This window comes from Macrobrachium rosenbergii, chromosome 14 (assembly GCF_040412425.1).
Source record: "Macrobrachium rosenbergii isolate ZJJX-2024 chromosome 14, ASM4041242v1, whole genome shotgun sequence".
NCBI classification, from domain to species: Eukaryota; Metazoa; Arthropoda; class Malacostraca; order Decapoda; family Palaemonidae; genus Macrobrachium; species Macrobrachium rosenbergii.
Window position 1 is genome coordinate 27,582,561 of NC_089754.1, and position 18,752 is coordinate 27,601,312.

Here is an 18,752-nt window from a genome sequence, read left to right on the forward strand (position 1 = left end):
TAGGTTTTCATGGATTAGGATAAAGTTTTTTGTTTTTGGTGTTCATGGTGTAGTGATACTTGAATGAGCATACAGGGACATAACTCCTGGGTTGTATGCTCCTTGATCATGGATCTTGTTTTTCAAGATAGTGGTCTGCCAGTGAGTTAAGAAATGGTTTTCTTAGGTTTTTACCACTCCAGAGTTGTAGAGAGACTGTGTAACCCATAAATCAAAATTCATTTTAGAAGTTTTAAATTAGCAGATCATAGCTTTGACTCACTGTAGGAGAAGCCTTTGTCAGAGCAATGAATCTTCCAGGAATTGAACTTTAGTATATAAAAGCACACATCTTACTGTTACTGTTTTAAGTATGGGATGCCAACTAATTTGATGACACCACTGTACTAAAACAGAGTACTTACACAAAATGCACCTTATTGGTGGTTATTGAATGCCTTGTGGCACAGTTTAGCTGATGCCTAAGATCCTTTTGCAGCATTTAATTTACTTTCAGCTGCATTGCTCTCTGTCTTTACTTGTACTGTTTGGTTTGTATCCACTGGACATGTTTATAAAATTCCCTCTTCCTAGTTTTTTCATGATTGTCTAGAAATTTGACTCTCTGATCTCATTAATAGGTGCAGCTAATTGAAAAACTGGAAATTGGGAGGTGTTAAATTGCAAGTTTTTTCTATAGCTCTTATGTTGTTTACATATGTGAATATAGAAAATTGCATCAAAATTCATTGTAGTTTTATAGTTACTCGTGTTTCCCACCCCCACCTGATATAAACTTGGCTGTGATGCATATTTGGATGTTACCCTATAGTCTATGATAAGTTAGTGATTTTTATTGCAAAAAGTACCATTAAAATGAATAATGGTAACTAGTTCTATCATCCTGAGCCAAGATAAGAATACAGTTATGCTTCAGTTCCCCTCCAGTCTTGTTAAAGTAATATTGGTGATCATGATCCCATGGTCAGCCTCTCCACTTTTAGAAATTTTTATTTCAAAACAAAATCTTTCAAAATACTGTACAAGTTTTATCAGTTTAAACTCATTGGCCATGATGTTTTTTTTAACCAATTTCAATAAAACCCACAGACATTATCCATAGACCTGTGTGATTGTTAAAATGTTGCCTTTATCTGAAGGTGAAATTTTGGTATATTCTTTTATCTGGTATTGGGCTTGTGGTAAGACTTACACTTTGAAAATTTTTTTCCAGCAAACTTGTTCTGTTATTTTGTTTGCTTGTTTAAACGAGGCCTTTTCACCTTAATTTTATGTGTGTAAAGCATTAGTATAGAAGTAGTAGGCTTTTTGCAATTTTGAAAGGTTTGAAGAATGGGGATTAGGAGGGCCCTGAGAAGATGAAATGTGATGAAACCCTAGAACCTTCAAGAAGACAAGTAATCAGCTCAGGCGGGCTGGAGAGCCAGTCATAGATGATCTGACCAGAATACAGCTTGGTGTATGAAAACCTGATAAAAGAGAAGCTGAGGCAGAAGAGTTTATAAGCATTTGCTTATTGGCAAGTTCTAAAATACTATTGTTATTTCCAAATCTGTCCTGTCTTATGGCCAGTGAGACCATGTGGTCTCACACCATTTAACTGGCATGCCCATAAACTGACATCCTTAATGACACGGTCTGCTCTCTGAGCGAGAGCCCGTGTTGGCATAAAGCCAGCTTAATCAATAATAACAACAACCACCATGTGGAGTGTGAACTTGAAGAGCCAACTTTAGAAGCTAAGAAGTCAGCAATGCTTTCTAGGTTTGTGAAAATTCTCACCATTATCACGAAAAATCTCAAAATTATCACAAACCATCACACTTACGGAGTACTGTTGCCAATCAGTATTCTTAAGCCTAGGCTTAAAACATGAACTTAAGCTCGATCCTGCTCTTGGTGCCTACACTCTGTGTAGCTCAGAGTTCTTCCTGGGAACTGATGGTGTTGAGGAGCTTGTTTTAGGAAGTCCTTACTGTGCAGTTGTGCATGGTAACCATCTTAGTTCCTTTCCTACATGGGAGGTGGTTGCGTCATGAGAAAGTACACCACACATCATAAAACAAAATAATGAGAAGCCAAGCCAAGAGTACAACATGGCTATGAAAGCTATAGCTTCTTGGTAATTCATATTACTTGGAAAAGAAGTCAGCGTTGCTAGAACCACAGAAACCAACAAAGCAAGACTGAAACCTGATCCAAGTACCTTGTCCTTCCTTGTCTCACTCTGGGAATTTCTCAGCTGAATCAGTGCACATGTATTTATCTGGTGGGTAATATTGTTCAGGTGTACCCAAGAGAGAATCTTCAAGTATACTTAATCATGATAATGTTTACTCTGTAGAGTTCCCAGCGTAGTGTCTTTGCTGGCTTCCTGCTTGGGTAATAGTTTTAGCAAAGCTTGCTAAGCTGTCAGTTATAACTAAAGTTTCCTTACTGAGAAAAGGATCAGATAGTTTCATAATTCTGATAATGGGTGTTTGTATAATGTTTAATGTAGGAGTTAGATCTATTATATGTATTTATATCTAGCCCAGTATTATTATTGATATTACTATATTATCATCTTCACATTATTATGCAGTGACCAGTGTCCTTGCTTTTATATTTTGGATGCATTCCACCATGACCAGTTGTATTAGGAAATACAGTAAGACCATGATAACCCAGAATGAAGGGACTTGGGTTTTCCTAATTTTGAGGTTTTCCAAGCTGTACCTAATTTCAAGATTCTGGTGCTGATAAATTTTTATGAATATAGAATTAACCTTTTTAACTAGTCCTTGGCTATCCATTCTGTTGTATAATCCAGGAACAAATAAAAAAATTGTGACTTATTTCATCACAAACCTGTTAGTTATACTGTGCCATCATTAGCAGTCTGGAATGTCTGAAAATATGCAACCATGTCTTCCAAATACAAGATAAGAAACTGTTCCAGGTATGCTGACCTGGGCCTCATAAGCAGTTACTTCTTTCCACATACTTTGTGTCTTTAGCAGTGTCAACATCTGTAAAGGAATCTCCCTTTCTTTTTGTCTTGGCAATTTTGGAATCTTTATATTATCCAGTAATATTAGTTTCCTTTAGCTTTTTGTGTGTAGTTATGTACCTAAGTATGTCTCTCTCTCTCTCTCTCTCTCTCTCTCTCTCTCTCTCTCTCTCTCTCTCTCTCTCTCTCTCTCTCTCTCTCTCTCTCTTCATGGTTACCTTAATAATCTCTGCTGCATACAGGTTTTGTCTCTGCTGGCAATGTGTAAGTACAACTGGCTTATATGATGTGCTTCTTTTGTGAATTTTGACCTTGTCATAATTTGTGGGGATTTCAGGTGGAACAACTTTTTTTTTTTTTTTTTTTTTTTTACAATGTTTTAGTTATTTTGTATTTAGTGATTTTGGTGCACTATCTATCAAAGGAGTTGCTCGATAGTAAGCACCGAAAGGTAAGTCTGTTTGGTTACCTTTGGTTTGTTGTCTGCAAAGTACTGGTTTAGTTGTTATTTGCTAATATTTTGATGAACATTTTTATATGAATTTCATATTACTAACATTATATTTTGCTAGATATCAGGTTACACTCTGTTTATCCTTTTTCTTGTGATTGGTATCTGTAACAAGGTAAAGTGGTTTTTATGTTGCCTAACTGTATATTTCTGTGTATTTGTGTATTCTGCATATAGTAGATTAAAAGTTCATGGAACCAGGTTTTGTAAAGATCTAGACGAATTTTGTTTTCTCTTTATACAGAAAAAAAAAAAAAAAAATTTGAAGAGGAAATAGAGTCTGAGATAGTGAAAAGTTGAAGTTAGAAGCAAAACTATACGTAGCAAAAATTCAGTATAAATGTATTATTGTATTTGGTGAGATATTTTAAGTATTATTGGTAAAACATGGTAAGTACAAGGTAAAAGTTCAAAGGCAAAATCATAAGCAATTGTGAAATTGATACAATATCACAATGCCTGTTTCAAAGAAATTGTTGGAGAAAGAAGAGTAATAAAGTTTCTCTCTTATAACATTTTGAAAGAATTTATCTTGAGTGAAAATCAGCTCATTCTTTATGTAATAAATATATATATGTATATACATATATAATGTATATATGTATAATAATTACTTTTATTATTGGCTTATCTCTGTCTGTATTTTTATATTTTGATTGAAGATGCTGATATTTCTTTTTATTATCTATTGGGAGATGACCAAGGTAGGCAAGTAAGCCATATAGGCTTACCTTATGTAAAACCTTTGCAAAGATCTGAAGACAGTTCCATCTTTTTCCCCCCTTGGATTTTGAAGGTTGATGTACCATCCGTTATGAGAATTAGGAATTCTTAATGTGGTTTGGTTCAAATTAACATAATGATGTGTACTGTGATTATGCCTCAGCAAACTTTGTAAGGTATTCCAGGAGGGTATTTTGTGCCTTCATATCCTCACTGGAGATGAGCCTGCACCTTCTATGTATCACTGGTTGCCTGCACTTAGTTGTGAGACCTGCTGGGGTTGGTGTCCTGCCCAGTGGTCACACACATATGAAAGGTGGTGTTATAAGACAGAGGAGAGATAAGTAAACATATCAACATTTCTGATTCTTTGGCATCTGTGTTTATTTTTTATGGTCAGCTTCTGAATTTTCTCTTCCTTGGCTAAGGTAAAGGTGTGGCAGCTTTTAGTGATGGGCTTTTACCCTCTGCCCAGTTAGCTGTCTCACCTGCTCCCTGTTGCACCTGCTTTGCCTGATGATATATCTGCTTGCTTGACTTTGACTGTTCCTGCACCTCTCAACCCAATTTGGGGTTTACCTGATATTCTCTCTATTTGCTTGACTACCGTCTTTTCTGCTGTAGATGCACCAGTGGCAAATACCTTCCTAGCACAGTTTAAAGGTGTAAAGGCATTGACAGGGGTTAGATTAATGCCCTGTTGCAGTGTCCTTGACACCAAAGTTATATTCACATGGTCTGTGCCCAGGCATACTCTCCAACTAAGCTAGGACCAGGGAGAACTTTGCAGTCACCATCCCCACATCCATAGCTCACATACAGTAAGGTGGTGTAGTGAGGTGCTTGAACTCAAGCTCTCAGCGCTGCATAGATCTGGCAAAACTAGCTGAGCCACCACAACTGTTGCAAGAAAGCATTTTTTGTTCTATGCCTGGGGTGATTCAAGGCCAACTTTTGCTAGGCTGTTGCCTCAACTCTGTCAGCTACTGCTATGTTGTGCTTGCAGTAACTGCTATTTTTGCCATACCTGTATCAGCTGAACCTGCTGTTCCTGATGTCAACAGCATTTGCTCTCTTGCTGCACTTGCACTGCCTACTTTTCAGGCAAGTGCCTGCTGCTGTGATTGATTCTGTACATGCTATGGCAACTGCTGTGCTTTGTACTTTTATATGCTGCTATTTACTACATCTGTTTTATTGTGTCTCCTATTTGACTAGGGTTTGCAGGCTTCTTTTTGGTGCTGCTGTGACTTTGACTGCTTCAGCAGCACTGGCTGTATCTTCACTTACTCTTATTATTTCTGTACATTGTGCTTGTAGTTCCTACAGCATATGCTGCAAGTCTTGGTTGCTGTGCTGCCACTGCCTGATAGTGCTCTGTCTGCTGCTGTTGAACCTCCAACTGGGTCATCTTTGCTGTCCCTTTTAATGAATGTTACCAGGAACCTTTTTCATATAGCTACCTAGAGTTGAAGATATACCACTACCTAGTTTCAGTTGTGCTGGCCATTCAAGACACTTCCTTTAGACTGCTGGTTGTCGAGCAGGTCTAGAGATTATTATTGAAGGTAATGGTTATTCCTCCTCCTCTGTCTGCAGGAGAATATTTATCAGTTGATCATTGCGGAAAAAGTTGTGCTCCTTAGTTAATAGTAGCCTAGTGGAACCTCTCTCAAGTGCCTCCCTAGATTTCTGTTGATTTCCTGTTGTCCTTGAGATCTCTTTGACCTCATGACCCTGGCCATTAGGATGAGAAGTTTGTGTTTTACTACCACTAAGCTTTTTAGGGTAGTGGAAACCTGGACCTTATATATATCTGTCAATCCTATGTCCTACAAGAAGACCATGTCTACTTGGTCGAGAGCTGAGATGATGTTAGAGAGGCAGCCCAGGCATTTCTGGAGGAAGCTTCCTCAAAAATCATATGTTAGGTTTACAAATTTTTCAACATGCAATGACCATAACACCCAAAACAAAGGTTGCAGCTGTGGAATTAAGTCCTGACAGTAATTTTGTCAACCTACCACTTGATCTAGACAAAGAGCAGAGAGACCTCCAAATGATATGTCTACCCTATTATGGCTGCTTTGCACACCACCTTTCTACTTAAGCACAGAAAGAAAAAGTTGAAGCTGATTCAGTGTTGCTTTTTGTAAGGGAACCATTTGTCATCTGTGCAGGGAATAGCTAAGTGTGTTCCAACATCCTGTGCCACCCTTGGTAACCCTCGCATTTGGTGAGACTGATACTATTGAGAGTTAATTTCCTATCACCACCTTGCAAGAAAGGATCCTCAGCTGGTAGAAGAGGCCAAGCTGTTGGAGATGGTTATGAATCCCAGGAGGATGTAGTTTCTCTTTGTGGGACATCATTCTAACCTGTTCTTTGAACGTTATACACATGAAGTTATTGATGTGCTTGTCCTGTTCCTGTTCATTGTAAGAAGGGAAATCGTCCTGAATCTTTTACCATTTTGTTAAGTAAAGTTTTAAATAAGATTGTGAAATTATGTTGAGTTTACTTTTATTCTGTAAGACATTTATCAAAGTGTGATATTGTCACTTGAACAGTATGCAGAGTGGCTTAAAATAAAAAAAAATGGCTGGATTAAGAATTGCCATAATTAGTTCAGCAGATTTATATAATTATTTTATAACTATTTCTCTATTTTGCTGTGTTCACAACCTGGTCTTAACTAACGCTTAACTGATGTGTGGGATGACGTTCTACTTATTTGACCATCTCGGTTAACCAGTTTTTTATGTGTAATCCATGTGAATACTTTATATATATTTTTAATGTTTTTGTAGTTGACCACTTTACGTTCTTGTACTTTTCATTTTTACTTGAATGGTGTTTGATGTTTTGTAATTTAATAAACTAATTATCCGAGGTGATACCTTGTACAACACATTAGATAACTTACTGATATGATACTGACTGAGGACTATGGTCTTCTGTCAAAACTATTATACAGTAAATAAGAAATCTAATGGAGAGTTTATTTCACTCAGTTTTTATATAGACTAAACAAACTTATTTACAGACTTTGCCACAGCATATCAGATTCTAGTATATACTGTACAAAACCATAGAATCTGCTTAAGAAACCACAAACAAATCTTTTTCTTATTCTTTTTATGTATGTGTGAGTGGCAGTGAGAGCTTGCATGTATGTGGGGGTAAGTGCTTGCAGATGCAAGTTTCAAATGAATGAATTAGTTAAACTTACCATTATCTTTTGTGAGATATTTATGCTTGAAGTAGCAAATCTCATTACTATATTGCAAAGTCAAAGTTAATTACTGAGAGAGTATACCTTTGTATTGGGTACCATGTGGAAGCAGTAAAGTTTTAAAGAAATGCCTTTAACCTTAGCATTGTTGGTAAAGCTATTATGCGAAATTCCGTACATTTTGGTTTTCAGTAGAGCAGTGTACAGTATGTGATAATAGTTTTGAATTGAATTGAAGATGCAAAATGGAATCAGCATCTGAATAAAAGATGCCAAATGAAATATGAGTCTATTTTACCTCTTCTTTATCAGGGACTAGCCCAAAGCTAGCTAGCATATAAAAATACAGTATTTTGAGAAGAAAGTAAGTTTCTCATTCAGTAGTGTGTTTCAGGAAAATACTGTTGAAACCTGAAGATAAATCTTGAGCCGTGTTATCCTATATACTGTGCTGCAAATACTGAATAAGCTGCTTTACTTTTTCATACATGCAGGTTTTACAGGCTATGGTATATTTAAAACCAAAATGGAATAATGCCAATATTTGAGGCTTTGTTAACGACAGTGGGTTAATAATGTAATAAGTTGTTACCTGGGTATAGTTTTTTAATAGTATTTCTGTTTAAACTCATAATTGTCCACAAGTCTAGGAAAAAATAATTTTAGAACTGAGGCTAGTCAAATTTAAATAAGTATGAAATGGTTAGAAATTATCCAGTGCCAGATATGTCTATACTTTGTATAGTTTTATAGACTAGGAATTGGCATATTTTTCATATAGTCAAGTGATGAAAATATGAGCTATTGACTGGATTATCCAGTGCTTTTGTATATTGGCTTTTCAAACTTTTTATGATTTAGTTCATTCTTTTGTAAGTTTTAGTGTCATTGGAAGATCACCAAAGTGCTTTCTTTAATGTGCTCAGTTCTTTTAATGTCAATGTAAAAATGATGCTTCTGATGTCATTTTTTTTCTAACGGTGGTTTCCTCTACATCCTAGGGAGGATCGGGCCTAGGAACCTTGGCCAATCAGATTGCTAAGGCACGACAGGAAATACAAAATTCACTAGCCTCTGTGAGTAGGTCTTGTTCATGTTTCATTCTTGACAGTTGTCTTGTAGGTATAGTGAGGTTTTTTTCTCTTTTTATGGGGTACATTATCTGTGTAGGTGTTTACATCCTTGGTTATACAAAGCCACAGACAGTATATCTCTACACTTTAGAAACACACTATGTTTAGGCATTTTTTAAAACAAACTGCATGTTCAGTGTGCATCTCCAAACGTATATTGCTTGAAGTTCTCTGTCTTCTTGATAGTGTAGGTTACGCTGAAGTTTGCTTTTATTTCGTAAACTATATGTATTATTACCTCAGCATGTTATTTTATTGCTGCACCTGCTATTGATTTCTCTTATGCATTTTCATTTGTGATTTGCTTTAGTGTATATCACTATGCTGCGATAAGGTTAATTGCACAGAAAATTACTATGAATTAGTTATAATGCTGTAATCTGGTGTTTCAGGGATGAACCTTGATTGCTGAAATGTGAAACTGGTGGAACTGTATTGAAAGTATATTTGTATCTAGGGTTGTTCTTTTCAAGTCTTATTCTCTTTCCCTGGGTTAACATTATCTGTTACAGAAAAAATTATGTCTGATTCTGTATGCTGAAGCTTCTTACTGTTTGATAAAATTACTGCTAATGCTGAGGCAAATGTATCTACAAATACATGTCAAGTATTGAACATATGTGGCACCTGCACCTTCCAACGGTGTTTTGTTATGTGGTCACTTTTTTCTAAATAGAGTGGATTGTTAAACTGTTCATATCTATCCATGCTTTTTCATGTTAATGATTGATTCATGTGAAAACTTATTTGTATGCAAAGTTACAGGTTCAAATCTGAAGTAGTTCTGTTGTTGTCATTTAGATTGATGTCCCTAATTATAAGCACTGCACTGCCCTGCATCACTATGCTGTGATACAAACTGGTGGTGAAATAGATACATATGGATTGGCTTATTGTGTAGATGAACATAAAAATAGATCATGTGTATGAATACACCCCTTATATATAGAATTTTCATTGTAAAGTTTGTCACATAGAATTTGAATAAGTTTTTCACTTGAATCGGTGTTTATCCCTCATTTGTTACACTTAATAATCTATTTATTAACTAAAGGCATCAAATTGATAAACTTCGATGGCGGTAAGTAACCTTTAGATTCATGAAGTGTTACATAAATTGTTTTTGCATTCTAATAATTTATAATTTGGTCAGGATAATGAAATTCCTTGGCAAGGTTTTTAGAGATTAATAAATTAATTTCATTAGCAAATTTTTGCAGTTGGACTTGATGGTAACCTAATTGGTGTTAAACACAGTATTGAAATGTATGATTTCATACGTGACACACTTTGTGTATAAGACTTGAATAATCAATGGTTCCTGCGGGAATACAAACCATCGTCTTTTTATGTATGAATATTTTTCAGCGTGAACTGGAATCAGTCATTGAAACTTGGTGAAAAAAGGTTAACTGGTGAAAGAGAGTTGGCGCTACCTTCTTGCTTGGCATGTGTATGATCCCCGGATTATGTGTGCAGCAGAAAGTACACGGACAACGGGTCACTGCTGCATAATTCAAGCAGCAGGCCAAATACCTAGGCATGCTGGGCTCATTGAGGTTTCTGGAGAAGCTTGTTTTGCAAGAGCTACTCAACCTGTGCTCTCTTCAGTAGCAATAAAGTAGCATCGGTCAGCTTTTAAGTGACCCTCCCTCCCATCTCATACCCTTGGGTAGAGAAGTGAGGACCTTGTTTGGTAGCTGGATATGGTGATGGGTCACTGTGTAGTATTGATGAGTAACACAGTAGTTTCTCTTCACCTCTGTCAGGTAGCAAAACAGATGCATAAGTAGGTGGCTCACTATACCTTTTGAGTAACCTGGCTAGAGGGAATATTTTAGCAGACCAGCTTAACTGTCAAGGGCAGTTAGTTGAGACCTACTCGCCCCAGCTTTCTTGAGTGGGGAAAGGCTTTTGAGCTTTGACAAACTTTTTTGATCTATTTTCTTTTGCCAGGGTTACAGAAAGTGCCTGTTTTTCTGCTCTTTTGTTCGGACTCAGGCTGCCTTGCAAAATGCCTCTTAGCAGCCCATGGAACCTCTGGATACCTTTGCCTTTCTTCCTATTATTCTGATTTGCTGAGTGACCAACTGATGTCTTTCACTACAGGTTCCAGATAACCATGGTAGCCTCTTGTTTGCCCCATGCCTCATGGCATCCTGATCTGCTGGATATTCTGGTTGAGGCACCAGAAACATGTTGAGGTAGCCTGAACTACTGTGTACTATGGAGTGGACCATCTCTGATGGGAGTTATAGACAGGGTCTCTCTGGTTAGGGCTACTTCGCAGCAAACTTACTCATCCACCTTCATCAAGACAAGCTCTTCTCACTCCCTGTGGTGAAACCTGTTGCTTGGTCTTGAGCCAGGTCTTCCAACTGAAGGGCATGGACCTCTCTGACTTGGTAGCATTACCCGTGCTGATGGGGGCTCTGAACAGTCTTGCTCATGTTAGCTTCACCCTCTAATGTGGGATGTGACTCCAGCCTAGTAGATCTTGGGAGAGCCCTAAAATTAAGATCTCATCCTCAAGATTTGCTGTGCTAGTTGTAGCCTCATTGGAGCATGTTCTGACAAGAGACTGTAAGATCTCTTGTCCCCTCCCTCTTGAGAATTTATCAGGGAGCAACTTGCCATGCCATTGTGCCCAGTGTGAGCCTTGCAGCATAGCCATGAGACTCCGACCTCTTAAGCAGAAGTGTCTGGGTCTCTATAGTACTGGCAGGCACAAGATGGTGGTGTCCAGAACACATTTTGTGTCTGGCTTCATGAAACTATCAAATGGACAAACAGCATCCTATGAGGAAGACATTTGTTCATATCTGGCAAAAACTTATAAAGCCAGCGGTGTTGAAGTACCTTTTCAGTTAGTAGGTATTAAGGGCAGGTGTCAGGTGGTATCAGTTACCTGTACCTCATTTTACCCCAGGGATGTTATCCACAAATCCTTGGACCCTTCTCTTTATGATCGTATGGCTGCCCAAGAGTTTGAGTAGTCTTCAAGTTCCTCCTAGGCAAATAAGCATTTGGCTCTCCTTTCTTCTTAGTTTCTTCTTCCTCTGCAAGATAGCAGTCAGGATGAGTAGATGCTGAATGGGGCTCACTACAGGTAGACTTCACAATCTGGCATTCTGTTTAAGGGCAGTGTTTGATTCTCCAAAGTTTTTCTAGAATGAGAGTTCAGATACATCTCACTCTGGCTCAGGGCCCTATCAGTCTTGTGTCCCTATGCCAGATTGTACAAGAGATTACAGGAGTAATTGCTGCTTATGATCGTGATTGGGAGCATGGCACTTCAAGGTGGAGATTCAACTTACTGGTAAGTTGTCCAACTATCATCTCACCTAGAGTTAGTTTCTTGCATAAAAAGTTGTGGTTTGTGTTTATGTGGGAATTTATATTTTTCCTAGGTATACAAACCAGAACCTTTTATCATAATCATACCTCAACTACCCCACAGTGCGAGATGCCAGAGGAAAAAGCAGTTGATGATAGCAAGTGAGTTTGGAGTCCCTTCCCAGTTACCAATCTACCACAAGTTAACTACCTAGGTACCAAGTTTCAACAGCTGATTCCAGCTTGTGCTAAGGAATACTCGTACCTTAAAGGCTGTGGTTTGTATGCTTGGGGAAAATACAAATCACTATAAATGTGTGATATTTTACTTGTGGTGATTCAGGTTACTTGAAGTTTTAGTAAATTTTTGTGGGTTATAATTTTACCGTGTGCCAACACAGTACATAATTATACTTTTACTCTGCACTGGTTTTACAAAAAAAGAAACTAGTGCATGGGAGGTTTGTAATTCTGATACATAGCTATTTGCTGTTGTATTTGATTGATGGTCTGAGATGGTCATTACCTGGTACTACAGTATAATAAATGATGCTTTAGTGTACAAGGGTATGGTGAAATTTATTCTCAGCTCATAAGTTTTGATTTCGGAGAAAATTGAATGGATTTCAAGGTCAAGTAGAAAAATTATATCAGTGACCTGTACTTTGTTTAGCATGTTGTTAGTGAAAATTAGTTTGTTTGAACATGATTTTATTATAAAATTGCCTTGGGATGTCCTGTAGATATTTCAGTAGAATTTGGTTGGTGTGTGATAATAGAAAGTAGTGAATATCATGGTTGTAATGTAGATTTGTTGCTTTGCATATTCTAAAATTTTGCTTATCCATATGTACTGTAAATTGAAAAAATAATTTGACGCTTTAGTATTTATTTAAAGCCCAACTTTCTTCAGGTAACCATTATTCCTCAGTACTTAGTTTTATATGTATTGTACTTCATGTTCATTGGATTTACCCCATAGTGTGCATGCATATATTTTTCAAGTTTAAATCATATCCCCCAGCAGAGACAGGTTCATACTTTTTAACTGCTAAATCTGGGATGAACCCTTTGTGCAGAAAAGTCTACACATATGAGTCATCAGCAACATATCAAACTCCTCATTTACTCTTGAATATACTCACTTCCTGGATTTTAAGTTTTTTGTGTTTTCACAACCTCTTTTATGCCCATGTAACTAATACTCTCGGTAGTTTCTCCTGACTTCAAATGCTCATGAATTAGTTTTTATCAGCAACTTTTTTTTTTCTCCCCATTCTTTCCATGTGACCAGCCATCTCAAAGCTCCACTTGTTTATGCAAATTTTTGTATATTTCTTTCTTTTTCAATAGTTACCATACGTAACTTGAGCAGTTCATCGAAACAGCTCCAGTCATTATTGTCTTATTTGCATTTAACATCACACTTTACTCCCATAAAGGAGAGATGGCTTAGCTTTTCACATTCCCATTGAAACAGCTCCAGTCATTATTCTGTTAATTGTGTTCAACATCCACATTCCACTTCCATAAAGGAGAGGTGAAGCAAGCTTTTACATTCCCACCATGGCTCCATTGACACATAGAAACTCTTCTCAGTCCATTGCACAGACCCAGGCTATATTTCTTTCTTCACTCTGACATGTCTCATTGTACTGTAATCCTGTATATTTACAGTGGTTCCAGATACTTTTACATATCAACCACTTCCTTTCTTCTATTATCTAAATTGATATAAATTGCTTAGTCTTCCTGGTTTCCACTTGTCTTCATCTTTTGTAAACACACTGGAACTCTGTAGTTTCTGCAGTTTATTTTCTCAGTCCCTGACCAGTACTGTATCATCTATAAATCCTCACTCGATTCATGACTTTATTTCTTATTACACCACCTTGCATCTACATCTAACATCCTGTTACTGACTTCTCATATTACACCATTAAGATATTCAAATGTCACAGCATCTTAAACAGTCGTCATTCTCATCGACATATTTTAACATGCTTCGTTTACATCACTGGTGCTATTGTTAGCTTTTGGAGGGTAGTGTACACCATGTACAACTTTTTTGTTGTATGTTCAGACTTGTCACATGCCTTTTCTCATAACAGACATTTTATCCACAACCCTCTTCTTGGTTTAAATTTACACTTGTCTATTATCAGTTCTCACATCTCATACATTCTGAATCACAATCATAATTATACACTTAACTGGTATGTTGAATAATGTTTGTTCATATACGAAACAAACTCTCGGTCTTAACATTAGGATAAACTTCTAGTGCCAGCTGGAATCTGGCAAAATCAATAAAGTAATGTTTTGCCTCTATAATTTTTGCTGTTTCCTTGGTCACCTATACAAAGAACAATTATTCCTCTTTCCCATTCAGACTGTGCCTTTCCATTCTTCATTCTCTTAATTTACCATTTTACATCCTTGGCATTCACTTGGATGAACCCCTTTCATTCATTCAGCTCTGTCTCCTTTCTGTCTTCTGCGCTGAAACATCATCAAAATACTCCACTGACCAAGGATTGCATTCACTTCAGACCTTTCTCTTTTGATTTACTTCCATTATGGAATGAGTATGTCGTCTTTCTCTCACTTTCGCATCCATCTCCTGATGTTTCTGTACGTGTTCTTCTCTGCTGTCATATAATGCCACTAATAATCTCATTTTCACATAACCACTCATTTCCTCATCTCACCACCTACTTTTTTTTTGTATTCCCTTTCATGCCCTCCTATGACATCTTGAATTTTGTCCTACTCATGTACTCCTTCCTCCTCTGTATCTTTAACCCCAGCCCATTCCTTATCTATCCAATTTCACTTTGTAGGCTATGCTTTCCTCACTTCCTTATACTACAACTTAATTGTTTTACTACTTTTACAACCATATTTTCAGCACTTCTCCAAATTTAGTTTTTATTTATCTAAAAATCTGGCTACTGCTCACCATTTCATCCATCATCTGTCTCGATATCTGCATTCTGGAAATATATAAACTTTTCCTCACCATTTTCTCTTTCCCAAGTACAGTTTATTTTTATGGTAGCCATGTTGTTTCCATAATCTTAATTCTAAACACACCATCTACAGGACATTCTTGTTTGCTCTGCCTTTCCAGGCACTTAATTTGCAGGACTGCCCATTCTTATTTCCTCCAGGAATATCATATCTGCAGTACTAACAAATCCATCTCTTGCCTATAATTACATTTATAACAGAACAAATTCAACCCACTATTGGATTATGTTCCTTTGCAGAAGAGCATACCACTGAAATAATGACACTTTTGTCCTATGTATATTTAATGAATAACCCACATAACCCTGTCCCAGAATGCAGAACAATACTTTTATGTGATTGCCAAAAAAATTGTTAGACCATCATTGTCATTTTAGCCAGCAAAAGTATGTTTCATAATTTATTTAATAAGATAGTACAGCACTTTGAGAGTTATTTACGTTACTGTAGTGGTCTGTTTAAACTATTGCTAATGATAATGAAGATAACTTTGTGTAACATACCTGCTATTTCCAAGCATGCTTAGATTCATACTCCCAATAAAGCACACTCTGTCAGTGTCAGTATCTCTCTGGCCTTCTCTCGCCATTCTCACTATTTTTCTTCAGTCTTGCTGTTCAGCGGCTGTAACGGTTGCTTCTTAGTGCAACTGTGGGTTTTCTCCCAGTTTCACCTTTAGATCCTTGCACTTCATCTCATTTCTTCTCTGGATTTCTAGGTGTCCATACCCTCCAGCTCCCTCTTTCCTTTTCTTAGCGCTGAATGTCTGATAATGCTCCAGTGTTTGACTTTCATAGCCTAAATTTCAAAATTCATTCATGCTTTTGCTCTTCATTACTGTATATTCACTCAAGTTTTTCTGACAAGTTTACCAATACAATCCTCAAAGTAACCCATTGTACTCTTACACCTTCCTCCAGGATTACACCTTTCTCCAGGATTTTCCAGTTCTTACAAGCATTTATCCTCGGGGTTTACACCTTTCTGCTACCCCAGGCACAGTCAGTTAGTTATTCACATTACGTGCATAAGCCACATTCTTCTTTGTCACATTAAATTTATTTATGTATATGTACTCATAAAAAAATATCAGTTAAAATTTAGTTTTTCAGATAATTAAATCTTCACCCTATCCACTTATATTAGAATATGTTTTTCTTATATTTTTTCAATTACTGCAGCTCTACATTTATTGTTTCTCTGCTGCAACAGTAATGTTGAATTGTACTATTGTAGAATTATTTATTTTTAAGAAATTAGGATGAAACATATACAGTACTTGTGGTTGAGACGTCTACTCTTGGGTTTTACACCAAGGGATTTTTTTATGTCACATGAACAAATTAACATTCATATAGTTTTACTTCAGGTAGACATCTGTTAGGTAGGCATGATGAATTCCATTGTATGTTGTATATATTCACTATATTGTGCTTTATTTTAGGGTGGTCGAGGTGCGTCTGGTGGAGGTGCTAGTGCAGATGTTCTCAACCGCATCACCAAGTTAGAAGATGACAACTCATATTTAACAAAGAGTAAGTTCATCTCACTTCTTTCTTTAGATTATGATAAGCATATCCTGTGGTATAATTTATATATATATATATATATATATATATATATATATATATATATATATATATATATATATATATATATATATATATATATATATATATATATGTATCGCATATATGTATATATATGTATATACATATGTATATATATATATGTATATATGTATGTATATATATGTATATATATATATATATATATATATATATATATATATATATATATATATGTATATATATATATATATATATTATATATAGATTTTTAGTAAGGTTTTCTTTGCAGAACCTACCTTGACATGATGGAGTTCACTAAGAATAAGAGTCATGTTTTGTCAGCCAGAGAAATGTTTCTTTCTCTGCAGAATTGATCTAATTTTATTTCATTGTAACAGCTAATACATTGCATTTGCAGTATAGCAGTCAGCCAAACTTGGTGCATTATGGCTGTTTGTTTATGCAAATACTTTAAAAAAGACATTTTTCAACAGGGGTAGCTGCACTGGAGCAGACTATAATTAATTTAACGAAGCAGATTGAAGCTATGAATGTGTCTGGAGCAAAGACCACTGCTACCTCTGTAAGTCAGAAACAACCAGAAAAAAAACCTGTCGTAGAGGATGAGGAAGATGAGGATGATGATATTGATCTCTTTGGATCTGATGATGAAGAAGTAAGTTATTAGTTTTGTTAACTACCTTGTTGCCAACTTTCAACAACCAAACAGGCTTTTATTTTGAGGAAAAATACCACTAAATTTCGAAAAAATAGCAATAGTCCTTGAAATAAATCCATAAAGTACTGAATCTAGATTATTAGTATTTAGGCTGTATTTTGTTTCATTGCTTTCTCATAAGACAATTTAACTATTTAATTCATTTTTCCATCAATTTTATAGCATTTGTTGTCCATGTGAAAATCTAGAGAGAAGTAATAACTGTGAAGTTGGCTTAAATTTGATGCCATATTTTGTTATTGCTCTTGTCGTCTATACTGACTGGTGTAAAATGAGATGTCACTGCAGTGTTATGTGTTTTACAGAATATTCCTTTACCAAACCTTTGTAAGTAAAAGGAGGCTCTCTCTCTCTCTCTCTCTCTCTCTCTCTCTCTCTCTCTCTCTCTCTCTCTCTCTCTCTCTCTCTCTCTCTCTCCTTTTCTCCATTACCACTTATGCACTTAGTAGCTTGGGAACACAAGCTCAAGATAATCTTAAATAAATATTGGTTGTAATTCATTCTAAATTGAAGGTGATATAGAATAACATTAGAGACACTAAAAGGATTGCACACCATAGATAATAGTTGAAGAAAGTGCAGCTAATAAACTGTTTAGTAAATCAACACTTGTAAGACAAACAAGGAAGTGAATGAGACATCTGTTCACCAACCAACCTTCAAGTAGTAGGTTACAGTAAGTCGTCCAGTAAAGCTCGGGAAACCAAGTCACTAAATACTGGGTAATCCACTTGATACTAAAAATGAAGGAAATTACAATGGTTGATTGCTACCTTTCTCAAGCTTCTGTCTTGGGTAATTTTCAAAATTGATTGTTCTCAGGGACCAATTTTTTTTTTTTTTTAAGTGCAACAATTAACCCTTAATGGATGGGCATGATCTATGAAAGAAGGTCTATACAGTAACAGGGTTTGAGTGATGGACGGGCTAACTCATATGAGTATTAATGTTATGTGCCAGATGATTTGGATTAATTTTGCCCCTCTATCCCATGATGTCTTTTTTATTTGCTCATAAATATACCCAGGGATTGCTGTTGGTTTTAGTTCTCATCTTTTATAATAGTATGTCGGCTATAATTGTAATTTTACAAAGAAAAGTAAAAAGAATATTAGAAAAAACATGTATACCTCACAAAAAGGTACTGCATCTCCCCATCTCAGTAAATCTCGTAAACATTTTACAATAAACATACTCAGAATTTGTTACTGATTTTAGTTCTTATCTGTTATGATATTGTGTGAGTTGTAATTATAATTTTACATAATAAAATAATTAGAAAAAACATGTATGACTAAAATTAGCATATGTTTAAGAGTGTCTTGGAAAAGTGGCCCTGCACATGGTTGTAAATGTTCTCTTTCAACTTCCCGTGGCAGGTGTAGAAAATTTTTTAGCATTTTTTTCTTATACCTTGTGCATTTGCATATCTTCCTCTTTCCATTGAATTTTTTTTCTTCTTAAATTGGCCAACCTTAA

General features: G+C 36.1%; 1 protein-coding gene across 4 annotated transcripts in view; it reads left to right on the top strand.

Moving 5' to 3' along the window:
- LOC136845837 (elongation factor 1-beta'-like) overlaps positions 1-18,752 on the top strand; it is a 38,604-nt gene that overhangs the window by 17,129 nt on the left and 2,723 nt on the right. For 2 of the 4 annotated variants that reach the window (XM_067116231.1, XM_067116233.1), the window contains 3 exons: positions 8,463-8,537; positions 16,408-16,498; positions 17,029-17,210. In XM_067116231.1, the coding sequence (XP_066972332.1) occupies positions 17,082-17,210 (129 nt within the window). In that variant the 5' untranslated portion in view covers positions 8,463-8,537; positions 16,408-16,498; positions 17,029-17,081. The remainder of the gene's footprint in view (positions 1-8,462; positions 8,538-16,407; positions 16,499-17,028; positions 17,211-18,752) is intronic. The other 2 variants (XM_067116234.1, XM_067116235.1) reach the window with 1 other exon arrangement.